Source organism: Pseudophryne corroboree, chromosome 9 (assembly GCF_028390025.1).
Source record: "Pseudophryne corroboree isolate aPseCor3 chromosome 9, aPseCor3.hap2, whole genome shotgun sequence".
Classification (NCBI taxonomy): domain Eukaryota; kingdom Metazoa; phylum Chordata; class Amphibia; order Anura; family Myobatrachidae; genus Pseudophryne; species Pseudophryne corroboree.
This window is the reverse complement of record NC_086452.1, coordinates 356,979,299-356,993,736: the sequence shown is the minus strand read 5'-3', so window position 1 is coordinate 356,993,736 and position 14,438 is coordinate 356,979,299. Positions and strand designations below refer to the sequence as shown.

General features: G+C 48.9%; 1 protein-coding gene across 3 annotated transcripts in view; it reads right to left on the bottom strand.

Annotated features, from left to right (window-relative positions):
* Positions 1-5,562: 5,562 nt before the first annotated feature.
* The window catches only part of NOL8 (nucleolar protein 8), a 108,434-nt gene continuing 99,558 nt past the window's right edge, over positions 5,563-14,438 (bottom strand). For all 3 annotated transcript variants that reach the window (XM_063940714.1, XM_063940712.1, XM_063940713.1), the window contains exons 16-17: positions 8,825-8,907; positions 5,563-5,790 (exon numbers count right to left, since the gene is read on the bottom strand). In XM_063940714.1, coding sequence (XP_063796784.1) covers positions 5,737-5,790; positions 8,825-8,907 — 137 coding nt within the window. In that variant the 3' untranslated portion in view covers positions 5,563-5,736. The remainder of the gene's footprint in view (positions 5,791-8,824; positions 8,908-14,438) is intronic.

Here is a 14,438-nt window from a genome sequence, read left to right as displayed (position 1 = left end):
TCTTTCGTTCGCTATTCTGCTAAGCTAAGATACACTCCCAGAGGGCGGCGGCCTAGCGTGTGCAATGCTGATAAAATCTGTTAGCGAACAACTCGGAATCACCCCCATAGATGGCTCATGCAGTGATGTAGCTTCAGTTCTCTAGCAGTTGAGGTACAGTACATTGAGATGATATACAGCAATCAAATAACATTATTAGTAAGATTAGAGCCCAAAGTTTCAAATCAGAGGACCAGCTTAACGGGTGTAAGTGTATTAATGTTAAGGTTAGCTATATTGGAGGTATTTCAAATAGCAGCAATGTCTGTGAGATGCCATTCTGGAATAACTTATCACATTTACAGCCACTACTAAACGCAGTTAATACTTGTCAAAAAATAATAACTAGGTGATTCATCGCGCCCTACGGGCGCTCTTCACACCGTTGTAAGAGGCTACGCCCCCTTAACCCCCACACAACTTGAAGGTGCAATACCATGGTGTTCACAGGTATTAGAGGTGCTTATACACACAGTGCCCACAGCTATCTGCGGCGTGTATACACACTGTGTTGACAAGGTGCAAAGACTTGTCTACACAGTGTCCACAGGTAGTAGTGGGGCTTATACCCAGTTTGTAGCGCCACTTATACAGACAACAGACAATCCTCTCAGCTAGCTAAGGCGCTTATACACAGTGTGACCACAGATAGCTAATCTGTTTCTACACACTTTGGCCACATGTAGCAGTGTTATTAGAGTCACAATGGGCACAGGTAGCAGTGTGCTTAGACTCACAATGGGCACAGGTATCAGTGTGCTTAGAGACACAATGGGCACAAGTATCAGTGTGCTTAGAGACACAATGGGCACAAGTATCAGTGTGCTTAGAGACACAATGGGTACAAGTATCAGTGTGCTTAGAGACACAATGGGCACAGGTGGCAGTGTGCTTAGAGACACAATGGGCACAGGTGGCAGTGTGCTTAGAGACACAATGGGCACAGGTATCAGTGTGCTTAGAGACACAATGGGCACAGGTAGCAGTGTGCTTAGAGACACAATGGGCACAGGTATCAGTGTGCTTAGAGACACAATGGGCACAGGTAGCAGTGTGCTTAGAGACACAATGGGCACAGGTAGCAATGTGCTAAGACTCACAATGGGCACAGGTATCAGTGTGCTTAGAGACACAATGGGCACAGGTATCAGTGTGCTTAGAGACACAATGGGCACAGGTGGCAGTGTGCTTAGAGACACAATGGGCACAGGTGGCAGTGTGCTTAGAGACACAATGGGCACAGGTGGCAGTGTGCTTAAAGACACAATGGGCACAGGTAGTGTGATTAGACTCACAATGGGCACAGGTAGCAGCAGCGCTTATACACATAATGGGCACTGGTAGCATAGTAGGCTATACATACAATGGCAGAGGTAGCGGTGGTGCAAATACCCACAAATGACGAAGGTTTTACAGGGGGCGTACACACACACTGGTCACAGGTAGGACAGTTGCTTATGGACACACTGGCCACAGTATTAGTGTTGCTTATTACCAGAATGTGATATGCTGGCATCTATATTTACCATAATAAATTGTGTGCGGTTTGGATTTGAAAGGGGGTGGGTGCAGTGAGATGGAGGTGTGTACGTGCTACTATTACCCTTGGATTTAGGTAGTGGCTGCTAGCGGGTTCGGATGGTGTTCAAGGTGGTGCATGTGGTGGATGGGTGTGTGTAAAAGGGGCCTGTGGATGGTGGTGTTGTTCCAGAGGTGCAGTAGTGAATGGGGTCTGTACATGGTGCGAGTGGTGTTGGGTTGGCTGCGGGAGGGATGGAAATGGTGGAGGGAAGAGGGACGTGCTGTTTGTGAGTAACGGGTGGTGGAGAGGTGGGTTCAGAGGGGGTGCAGCATATGCCAGTGGGGGTTCATCGGTGCTGATGGTGGAGGAGGTTCAGGTGGTTTAGGGTGAAGGGTGGACGTTGTATGTGATAGGTTTTGGGGGGGTTGGTGCAGGATTGTGGAGGGTGGTGAAGGTACTGTGGTTGGTGGAGAGGTGGTTGTGAAGGGGTACGTGGATTGTGGTGGGAGTCCCCGAGATGCTGTGGGTGCGCGGTTGCAGGCAAGACCGTAGATGGCGGTCAGTGACTGTATATGCTGCGGCCTTAGGGTTGAGGGATGGGGGAGGGGACTGGAGGGTTTATGCTTTAGGGAGTTGTGTGTGCGTGAGGCAGGGGGATGGGGGAGGGTGTCCGAAGGTGGCATGGGTGGGGGAGGTCCACATGGGGTGGATGGTTGAGGGTATTGGGTGGTGTGGTGTGTGCAGGGGTGGGGTGGGAGTGGGGTAGTTGGATGGGGAATGGTGTGTTGAGGTGCAGGGGGTGGTGGAGGGATGGTGTATGTGTGGAAGGTGGGTGGCAGGTATGGGGTTTATTTTGGATGGGGGATGGATTTATCAAGTGCTGCAGGTGTTGCACAGGTGGGTACGTTGTCGTGGCGGGTCTCAAAATTAGATTGCGTGTGGTTTAGATTTAAAAGGGGGTGGGTGCAGTGAGGTGAAGGTATGTGTCCGTGTCGCTCTTCCCCTCTGATTTAGGTAGTGAGTTCTAGCGGGAACGGATGGTGGTCAAGATGGTGCTTTTGGTAGATGGCTGTTTGCAAAAGGGGGCTGTGGATGGGGGTGTTGTTCTAGAGGTGCAGTTGCAAATGGCATCTGTACATGCTGTGAGTGGTGGAGGGTTGGCTGTGGGGGGGATGGAAATGGTGGAGGGGGTAAGGACGTGCTCTGTGTGAGGAAGAAACGGGTGGTGTAGAGGTGGGTTCAGTTGGGGTGCAGCGTATGCCATAGGGGGTTCATAGGTGCTGCTGGTGGGGTAGGTTCAGGTGGTTTAGGTTGAGGGGTGGAGGTTGTATGTGAAAGGTTTTGGTGGGGTTGGTGTTGGATTGTGGAGGGTGGTGATGGTACGGTGGTTGGTGGAGAGGTGGTTGCGAGGATTAAGTGGATGGGAATGGGGGTTCCCAAGATGGGGGTCCCCAAGTGGATGGGAATGGGGGTCCCCAGGAGTGGGTGCTGGATGAACGGGCGCGGGCAAGGCCGTGGATGGGGGTCGTTGAATGTATATGCTGGCGCCTAGGGGTGAGGGAGGGGACTTTGAAGTGTTGTGGTTGGGGAAGTTGTGTGTGTGGCTGCCAGGGGGATGGTGGAGGGTGTCCGAAGGTGTCATGGGTGGGGGAGGTCCACATGTGGGGGAGGGGGGGTAGGCGGATGGGGAAGGTTGTGTTGAGGTGCAGGGGATGGTGGAGGGGTGGTGTATTTGTGGAAGGTGGGTGGCAGGTATGGGGCTAGCTTGGTTGGGGGATGGCCGTGTGAGGTGGTGCAGATGTTGCACAGGCGGTTGCGTTATCGTGGCGGGAAGGGTTCGTTGGTTGGTGTGAGTGTGCGAGAGTTGTGTTTATTGCTGTGGTGTGAGGGTTAGGGGTTCATGAGGTGGTGGGGTTGGGAGAGAGGTTTTGCAGGGATGGGGAAGTGGGTTTGTTGGGGGAGGGTGCGTACATGTTGTGGCTGGGGGTGTGTTCATGCGTGTGAAAGAGAAGTGGGTGTGGTGGTGGGATGGTTGGTGGAGGCTCAGGTGTGGTGGTGTGGCAGATGTGTGAGGTGCGCTAAACATCTTTGTGACTGTAGCATATGCGGGTACATGTGTGCGCTAATTCCTGTCATGATGCTGTGAGTTCATGAGTCGGCTGTAGAGGGAGGGAGCTGCGGTTGCGATAGGTTTTGGGGGTTTATGGCCTGGATTGTGGAGGGTGGTGAAGGTACTGTGGTTGATGGAGTGTTGTTTGCGAGGGGCACATGGATTGGGCTGGGGGTCCCGGTGATGCTGTGGGTGGTGGATTACCGTGCTTGGCCCAGACTGTGGATGGGGGCCGGTGACTGTATATGCTGCGGCCTAGGGGTGAGGGATGGGGGACAGGAGGTATTGTGCTTGGTGGAGTTGTGGTTGTGGCGGCCATGGGGATGGGGGAGGGTGTCAGAAGGTGGCATGGGTGGGGGAGGTCCAGATGGGGTAGGGTTTTGGGGGTTGAGGTGTGTGCAGGGGAGTGGAAGGTAGGCAGATGGGGAAGATTGTGTTGTGGTGGAGGGGGTGGTAGAGGGAAGGTGTATTTGTGGAAGGTGGGTGGTAGGTATGGGGCTAGTTTGGGTGGTGGATGGGCTTGCGAGGTGCGGTGGGTGTAGCACAGGCAGGTACATTGTCGTGGTGGGTACCAAAATTAGATTGTGTGTGGTTCGGCTTTGAAAAGGGGTGTGTGTTCGGTGGAGTTGTGTGTGCGCAAGGGTTGTGTTAGTTGCTGTGTGCTGAGGGGTAGGGGGTCCTGAGGTGTTGGGACTGAGAGGGGGGTCTGCACAGATGGGGAAGGGATTTTGTGTGTGCAGAGGGAGGGGGAGGGTGCGTGCATGGTGAGATTGGGGGATGGGTGTGTGGAGTGTTCCTGCGTGTGAAGGAGCAGAGGGTATGGTGGTTGGTGGAGGCTCAGGTGTGGTGGTGTGGCTGATTTGGGAGGTGTGTAACGTCTTTGTGGGTACAGGTGTGCGCTAATTCCTGCCTGCTGCCATGAGCTAATGAGTGGCTTTCAGAGGGAGGGTGCTCCGGCTCTTCAGCAATGTGCCGTGAGTATTGTCCCGGTCCTGTCTTGTGCTCGTCCTGCTGCACTTGTTCCGCCCCTTGTGAAGGGTGGCATGCCTCCACACTGTGTGCCAGCGTCAGGTGTTTAGGCGCTGATGTCCCCATCCCTGCTGTCTGGCTGTCAGGCATAGTGCTTAGTGTCAGGAGAGGAGCGTGGTGCGACCCAAGGCTGCAGTGGGAGGGATATCCGTCTGAGCAGCAATAGGGTTTAGGGAAAGGGTGGTCCGTGCGGCGTCCTGCTGACCATGTTCCTTGCCGCCTGCCGGCCCGCATGACCACCCCACTGGCTGTGTACAGTAGGGCGTGATATGGGGATGTATGAAGGAGGGGTCCCCGGCGTGGGGTGTGTGTTTAAGGCACCTAGATGATGTGTAACAGTGCGAGGTGCGGCAGCCGTCCACCTGCCGCTTCCTAGTGTTTGTGTCCGGGGTGGAGCAGGTGCGCCCGAAGGCTGCAGTCGCAGGGAGCTCTGTGTGATCAGCAGTGGCGTTTGGTGAGTGGGTGGTGCGTACGGCAGGCGGGGATATGGAGTTGTATGAGGGAGGGGTCCCCGGCGTGGGTGTCAGTGGCCAAGCATGGTGTGTTACCGGGAGAGATGCAGTGTCCGTCCACCTGCAGCGCCCATGTACGGAGGGTATCGCCTGTGTGCTGGCAGGACCTGTGTCTGCTGCTACCGCTGGCCACCTCCCTATACTGCAGTGCAGGTAGTGTTGGCACAGGGCATGGTGCGTCTCCCTGAACATGCAGTTGACCCCGCCCAGCGTTAGAGCGCCAGGCACAGAGTCACAGGGCTATTATATAGGAGATAATTCTGAGAACAGAACATTTATTTTTTACTTTTACTTAAAAATGGAAACGTAAAAAATAAAAATCTTCACAGTTCAAATAAACAAACTTGAAATATTTTTTTAATTTTTACATTTATTGTGAATTTGCTGTTTATATAAATATAGTTGTTGTAATAACTGAGAATGACTGGTTCTTGAATTATTTCTTCCACAGGAAGCAGTTTCATGGCTCCATATCACTCCGCTCACAGGAGCACATAATCCCACATGAGGACTACTGATGAGTTTTACGGATTTGATTTTATTTTCCTCTTCGCATCTTTGTGCCTTTTCCTGCATTCCTAGAAAAACAAAGAAAAATCGAGAATGAATTCAAATAAAAACAACAGCCGAACGTTAAGTACACTGCTCAAAAAAATAAAGGGAATCACACTTCTGTGAAATCAAACTGTCCACTTAGGAAGCAACACTGATTGATAACCAATTTCACATGCTGTTGTGCAAATGGAATAGACAACAGGTGGAAATTATAGGCAATTAGCAAGACACCCACAATAAAAGAGTTGTTCTGCAGGTGGTGACCACAGACCACTTCTCAGCTCCTATGCTTTCTGGCTGATGTTTTGGTCACTTTTGAAAGCTGGCGGTGCTTTAACTCTAGTGGTAGCATGAGAGGGAGTCTACAACCCACACAAGTGGCTCAGGTAGTGCAGCTCATCCAGGATGGCACATCAATGCGAGCTGTGGCAAGAAATTTTGCTGTGTCTGTCAGCGTAGTGTCCAGAGCATGTAGGCGCTACCAGGAGATAGGCCAGTACATCAGGAGACATGGAGGAGGCCGTAGGAGGGCAACAACCCAGCAGCAGGACCGCTACCTCCGCCTTTGTGCAAGGAGGAACAGGAGGAGCACAGCCAGAGCCCTGCAAAATGACCTCCGCAAGCCACAAATGTAAATGTGTCTACTCAAAAGATCAGAAACAGACTCCATGAGGGTGGTATGAGGGCCAGACATCCACAGGTGGGGGTTGTGCTTACAGCCCAACACCGTGCATGACGTTTGGCATTTGCCAGAGAACACCAAGATTGGCAAATTCGCCACTGGCGCCCTGTGCTCTTCACAGATGAAAGCAGGTTCTCACTGAGCACGTGACAGAGTCTGGAGACGCCAAGGAGAACGTTCTGCTGCCTGCAACATCCTCCAGCATGACCGGTTTGGCAGTGGGTCAGTAATGGTGTGGGGTGGCATTTCTTTGGGGGGCCGCACAGCCCTCCATGTGCTCACCAGAGGTAGCCTGACTGCCATTAGGTACAGAGATGAGATCCTCAGACCCCTTGTGAGACCATATGCTGGTGCGGTTGGCCCTGGGTTCCTCCTAATGCAAGACAATGCTAGACATCATGTGGCTGGGAGTGTGTCAGCAGTTCCTGCAAGACGAAGGCATTGATGCTATGGACTGGCCCGCCCGTTCCCCAGACCTGAATCCAATTGAGCACATCTGGGACATCATGTCTCGCTCCATCCACCAATGCCACGTTGCACCACAGACTGTCCAGGAGTTGGCGGATGCTTTAGTCCAGGTCTGGGAGGAGATCCCTCAGGAGACCATCCGCCACCACATCAGGAGCATGCCCAGGCGTTGTAGGGAGGTCATACAGGCACGTGGAGGCCACACACACTACTGAGCCTCATTTTGACTTGTTTGAAGTACATTACATCAAAGTTGGATCAGTTTGTAGTGTGTATTTCCACTTTAATTTTGAGTGTGATTCCAAACCCAGACCTCCATGGGTTAATAAATGTGATTTCCATTGATAATTTTTGTGTGATTTTGTTGTCAGCACATTCAACTATGTAAAGAACAAAGTATTTAATATTTCATTCATTCAGATCTAGGATGTGTTATTTTAGTGTTCCCTTTATTTTTTTGAGCAGTGTATATGTTTTTTTTTTTATCAATCCCCCCCAGTAGTAAACAACTGGTCACAAACTAAGGGGGCCATTCCGACCTGATCGTAACTGTGCTAAATTTAGCACAGCTACGATCACTGACACAGACATGCGGGGGGATGCCCAGCACAGGGCTAGCGGCGATGCATTGTAGAGTAACTCCCAGCCAGCGCAGCTCCTGCGGTTGGCTGGGAGTTACTTGTCACTGCCAGGGTCGCAGCGGCTACGTGTGACGTCTCGCAGCGGCTGCGTGTGACGTCACGCAGCCACTGCGTCACGCACCCCCCCCCCCCCCGCGCACGGTACGGCCACGCCTGCATTGGCCGGATCGCTCCCCCCAAAAATAGCAGCCAAACACCGCCGTGCCGCCCCCTCCCACCCAGCGACTGCCTCTGCCTGTCAATCTGCGGCGCCGGCGCATGCACAGTTCTAACCCGATCGCACCGCTGCAAAAAACTGCAGCATGTGATCGGGTCGGAATGACCACCTAAGACCTTTCTGACATTTACATAACGGCTGACCTCATATGCAGTGGCGCAGAGAGAGGGGGTTACTCTTCTTTACATAGTTCCGGGCCTGTTAATGGTACCTGGGTCCCGCTGCGCCCCCTTCCCCAATGTAAAAAGGCTGTTGTGTGCTGCGCTGGGGTGAGTGGCAGCTGCATTCACACCAAACAGCCCCTCTTGGCAAGGTCGCATGAGAAATGTAGCAGCCGTAGCTTTTTTCCCCCCAATATAAGTTCTGTTCTGCTCCATATACAGACTCGTCACACACAAAATACCTTTAATATATAAATGCCATATAGCTAATTAGTCCTAGCAGCATTGCATTGTGACTAAGACGCATTTACACATTTCGCACTGCATACTGTATTGAGATCAGCGGCCGTGCTGGATGACTGCCGAATTCTGACATTTTTTAAAGGGGCAATAACTTACAAGGCATGGTTTTGACTTGTAAGTGATTGTGCCTTGAAAAAAAAAGGTCAGAGTTCAGCCGGCATCCAGCATGGCCGTAGAACTCGGGTGTCATTACATCCAGACCCAGATGTATGAGGACGCAACTCTAAGTAATATTTTACCCACAAGCCTCTTAATCTGAAATTAGAGGTGGCTACTGTGTCTAACCTCTTTCAGAAGGTTCAAATAAAATGGAGATGTAAAAAAATGACAGTGATAATGTAGCCAACCTTTTATTTATAATATTTAAGATAAAAGCTAGGCGAGAGATAAAAGCACCAACCAGCTCCTAAATTACACTTTTCAAACACAACCTGTTACAGGAGATGGAAGCTATTTTTGGGGAACTTTATCTCTCTCCACTTTGATAAATACCACTCAAAGTAATAGGTCAACATGATTATATATTGTCTATGAAAAACTAAACAAAATTTTGGGTCTTCTGGCTGCATTTTTTTTTCCATTTACCTCCAACAGGGACTCTTGCCTCTGCTCCCAGAACTCCTCATCTTCCTCAGTTTTTGATGATCTGAAGAACATCTTTGGACCCACTAGAGTGAAGATGAGCCCAGTATTAAAAAAAAAAATTATAATAAAAAAGAAAAAGAAAAAATGATAGAACATAGTTGTTCAATAACAGTGCAAATACAGCAACATACTGTAACGAACAGTCTAAATTATGGGGCTGACATCAACTTGCACAGGAAGAAAAACTGAAAACATACTGTATGTAATTTCGTGAAACTGTCACTGTTTTAAAGTATAATGATAAAAAGAGGATTTTGGTACTTACCGACAAATCCATTTCTCTGAATCCACTCGGGGATACTGGAGATCTAGACAGCTGGGGTGTGAAGGATGCAGACCGGAGGTAGCACAATGTAATAATAAAATAAAGAAATTATGCACAACTGGCATCTCCCCCTTCACGCCCCCCCCCCCCCATCCCACCAGTTTGAAAAATTGACGGAGAGAAGAGGGAACATGAAAGATCAAAGCCATACGGGAAGGAACCAACCATACCATAACGTCAAACAGCAACCAAGAACTACTAACAAGTTAACCAATCTGTCTGAACTAATTTTACAAGAACATGCAGGCTGACAAACTTATCAAATTTGTAGAAACAAGTGAACGTGTGTGCCGACGACCACGCTGCAGCTCTGCAAAGTTGGACAGTGGAAGCTCCTCTAGCCGCAGCCCATGATGCTCCCACTGATCTGGTTGTATGAGCACCCACCCGAAATGGAACTCTCCTACCGCTAGAAGTATATATGCCTGTTTGATAGTTAGCCGTATCCATCTAGCCAAGGTCTGTTTTGAAGCAGGAAAACCCTTCCTGGGGCCATCATACAGTACAAACAAAGCGCCTGACTTCTTAATAGAACCAGTAGCCTGTACGTATACCCGTAAGGCTCTGACCACATCCAAGGACAGGTCCCCCTCTCCGTGGAAGGAGGGGACCACAATCGGCTGGTTTATGTGGAAACTAGAAACCACCTTAGGTAAAGAGTTCCACTCTGTCGTCATGAAAAACTAGTAAAAGGACTTTTACAAGACAGGGCTCCCAATTCCGAGACCCTTTTTGCTGATGCTAAAGCAAGAAGCAGGACTGTTTTCCAGCTCATATTTTAGACCTGCCCTTTCCAAAGGCTCTAAAAACGCCCGACCTCAAAAATTCTAGCACCAAATTTAGGTCCCACGGGGCTGTGGGGGGACGAAAAGGTGGTTGTATTCTTAACACACCCTGTAAAAATGTCTGGACCTCCTGCAAGGATGCCGGACGTTGTTTGAAAAGGATCGAAAGGGCAGAGACCTGTACCTTTAAGGATCCCACCCGCAAACCACCATCCAAACCAGTTTGGAGAAACTTCAACACTCTAGTAAAGCAGAATTCTCTGGGGTTCCAACCTTTAGGCTGGCACCGTCTATGTATTTCTTCCAGATTCTATAGTAGTGTGCTGCAGTAACAAGCTTTCTTGCAGCTAATATGGTAGGATACCCTTGTCTTAGTATCCTGGTCTCAAGAACCACGCCGTCAAACGTAGGCGGTTTAGATCTGGGTGAAGAAATAGGCCTTGTGATAATAGATCCTTCCTCTGTGGCAGTCTCCAAGGATCTTCCGCCAGAAGTCCCTTCAGGTATGAGAACCAACTTCTGCGAGGCCAGTAAAAATGACCCATGCTCTTTCCTGTTTCACCTTTTTCAAAACTCTTTGCAACAACAGAAACGGCGGGAAGATGTACACCAGTTCGTATATCCAGTGAATTTCCAGCACATCCACCGCCTCTGCTGCTGGATTCCGTGTCCTGGCCATATATCTTGGCAGCTGATGGTTGTTCTGAGAGGCCATTAGATCTATCTGCGGTAATCCCCACTGCCTTACCACTGCGTTGAAGACCTGTGGGTGTAGACAACACTCTTCTGGGTGCATATCCCGACGGCCGAGATAGTCTGCCTCCCAATTGTCAACTCCTGGGATGAAGACTGCAGACAGGATTATATTGTGCTTTTCTGTCCGAGACAAAATCTTTGTGGCCTCCTTTTGTTCCTCCTTGGTGGTTTATGTATGCTGCTGCAGTCACATTGACCGACTGCATTCCTACGTGCTGAGCCCATACTAGGTCTTCCGCCAGAAGAAGTGCATTGTAAATGGCTCTTAGCTCCAATACGTTTATTGGAAGGCTGCTCTCGTACGGTGACCATCTTCCCTAAAATTGACGGCTGTCCAGTACTGCCCTCATCTCAGAGACTGGCATTTGTCGTCAAAATTTTCCAATCCCAGATTCCAAACCATTTTCCTGCTGCAAGATCTTGTGGACCAACCACCAAATCAACGAGGGCCTGGCCTGAGGCGACAAGCGAATCCTTCGGTGGAGGAATAAATGCATGTCTGCCCCCTGAGCAATCAGATTTAGCCGAGAGGGTCTGAAATGTAGTCTGCCGTATTAGATCGCTTCGAAAGACGCTACCATCTTTCCTAGAAGCCGCATACAATGATGTAGAGACACAGTCTGGTTCTGTAGAACTTGACATACCATTTCCTTGATGTCAAATCTAGTCTTCTGGAAGGAACACTCTCAGTTGGATTGTATCCAAGATGAGATCCAGGAATTTAATTCTCTTTGTCGGCTGCAAATTAGATTTTTTGAAATCCACAATCCAGCCATGTCGAATCAGAAACTAATCAGCGATCTGAACATCCTGGATCAACTGGTCCTCAGAGGACCTTTGATAAGAATGTCGTCTAGATTGGTATTATCGTTACCCCCTAACAATCTCAATTTCACTACCAAGACTGCCATGATCTTTGTGAAGATTCTCGGGGCTGATAGGCCGAACAGTAGAGTTTTGAATTGGTAATGATTCTTGCCCACTGCAAACCATAAATAAGCTTGGTGTGGAGACCAAATTGGGACATGGAGGAATGCATCCTTTATGTCCATCGACACCATGAACGCCTGTTGCTCCAGGCTGGCAATGACTGACTAATCGTTTCAATCTTGAATCTGTAAACCGTCAGGAATTGATTTAACACCTATAAATTGAGGATTGGCCTGACAGAACCACCAGAGTTTGGCACCACAAAAAGATTTGAATAAAAACCCATTCCTCTTTGAGAAACCGGAACGGGCATAATTACTTCTGTCAGAAGTAACTTTTGAATAGAAGTGTCTAATGTCCTCGCTCTTTGAGGGGACCGAGGTAGGCCTGTTGTAAAGAACGGACTGTGAGGTCGGTTCAGAAAATCTATTTTGTATCCCTGGGAAATAACATTGTTGATCCAGACTTCTGATGAGGTTTCGGCCCAGACATCCTGAAAACTTTCCAACCGTGCGCCCACCATAGGAGACCCAAGGTGAGCTGGGAGACCGTCATGCCACGGTCTTGTCAGTAGGCTTAGTGTCCTGTTTTCAGGCTGTGGACTGGGAACGGCCTCTGCTTCCACGGGCTTGACCGCCAAACGCTCTACCTCTGGCTCGAAAGGACTGAGACCTAAATGAATTGAACACCGGACCAGAGTAATTTCTTCTTACCGGTGGGGTAGTTCTAGCATGCGTAGTAGTCAAAAAAGTAGATTTTCCCGCCGTGGCCTGTGCAATCCACTTGGCTAATTCAGGACCAAATAAAGCCTCCCCTACAAAGGGGGATCGCCTCCACTGCCTTCTTTGACCGATTGGTGCAAATCCACTGTCGCTTAATCATATCCCAATATTATCCTGTGGACTTAGGAGAAATACCGTTATCAACGGTAAGTTCTTACCATAACGTATATTTCTCTGGCAGGGTCCACAGGTTATCCACAGGATAACATTGGGATTTCTCAAAACAATTAGTGGCGGGGACGCTCCTGATTAGACAGGATCGAAGTCACCGTCGTGAGAGGCAAAGGTATCCATGGCATAATGTCTAATGAATGTGTTAATGGAAGACCATGAGGCTGCCTTACATATCTGTTCTGCTGAAACACCACTATGTGCTGCCCGTGATAGACCTACCTTACGAGTAGAGTGAGCAGAGACATTAGCCGGAACAGGGAGATCAGCTTGAAAATATGCTTCTGAAATCATTATCCGAAGCCACCTTGCCAGTGTCTGCTTATCAGCAGGCCAACCTCCCTTGTGAAATCCGTAGAGAACGAAGAGAGAGTCTGTCTTCCTGATAGCACTGGTACGATCCACGTAGATCCTTAAGGCACGGACCACATTCAGCGACGCATCTCCCACAGAAAGGCCCGGTTCCTGGAAAGCTGGGACTACAATTTCTTTGTTAAGGTGAAATTTAGACACCACCTTGGGAAGATACCCAGATTTAGTTCTGAGAACCGCTCTATTTGGATAAAAGATCAGAAATGGAGGACGGCATAACAATGCCCCTAAATCTGATACTTTTCTAGGTGACGCCATGGCCAGTAGAAAGAGAACTTTAGCTGTCAACCATTTAAGATCCACTTTATTAAGTGGTTCAAATGGGGCAACTTGAAGGGCCTTTAAGACAAAATTTAAGCCCCAAGGCACTGTAGGAGAAACAAAAAGAGGTTGAATGCGCAGCATTCCCTGAAAAAAAGTACGCATATCCTGCAATTTTCTTTTGGAACCACAGTCAATGCTGACACTTGCACTCTCAAGGAAGCCACCTTCAAAACTTGATCCATTCCTGCCTGAAGGAATGCCAAGACCCTGGAACTCTGAAAGACCTAGGGTTCATTTTCCGTTCAATGCATGCACCAATGAATATAGGTTTGCCATATTCAGTGATAAATGCGAGCTGATGAAGGTTTCCTTGCTCTGAGCATTGTTTGAATTACCTGTTGTGAGAATCCTCTTGACTTCAGGATAGAGGTCTCAAGAGCCACGCTGTGAAAGACAGTCGATCCAGATGTCTGTGATAACAAGGACCCTGCATCAGTAGATCTGGACGTTGAGGGAGCAGGAGTGGAGCATCCATCGACATTCTCTGCAGATCTGTGGGGGTAATTCAGAGTTGATCGCAACAGCAAATTTGTTGGGCAAAACCATGTGCACTGCAGATGTGGCAGATATAACACTTGCAGAGAGAGTTGGATCAACCTGCACCTGAATCTACCTTGTATTTTTCACGAGACCCTGGTGAAAGCTAAAACAATTTCCACACAAACCATCCTGAACTAGATCCTGAGAGGTTAAGCCAGCTTTGCAAGACAAACATGATATGAGTGTTGGTGTTGACGTGAGTGTATCTCCCTCACCTTTGCCGCTCTCAGAAATGATAAATAATCATTTCCTAAGTGTACTGCACAATTTGTGACTGTAATCACTAAGATTTTTAAAGTGACATACAATCCGACCCTACTTTGCTATGCCAGCATTGTGGATCGGAATAGAAAAAAAAAAAACCTGACAGAATATATAGTAAAGTCAGCAATCACACTAGCAGTCAGTCACATGTTATACAATAGTATAATAAGCAATGAGCACATCATCAACTACAAATACATTTCCAGTATTTAGGAGAACATATTACTGAATCATGTTTAAACAGATCTACCGTATTCAGACAAACAGAGAAAGAAACAGTAGTATATGTATAGAGACTCATATGC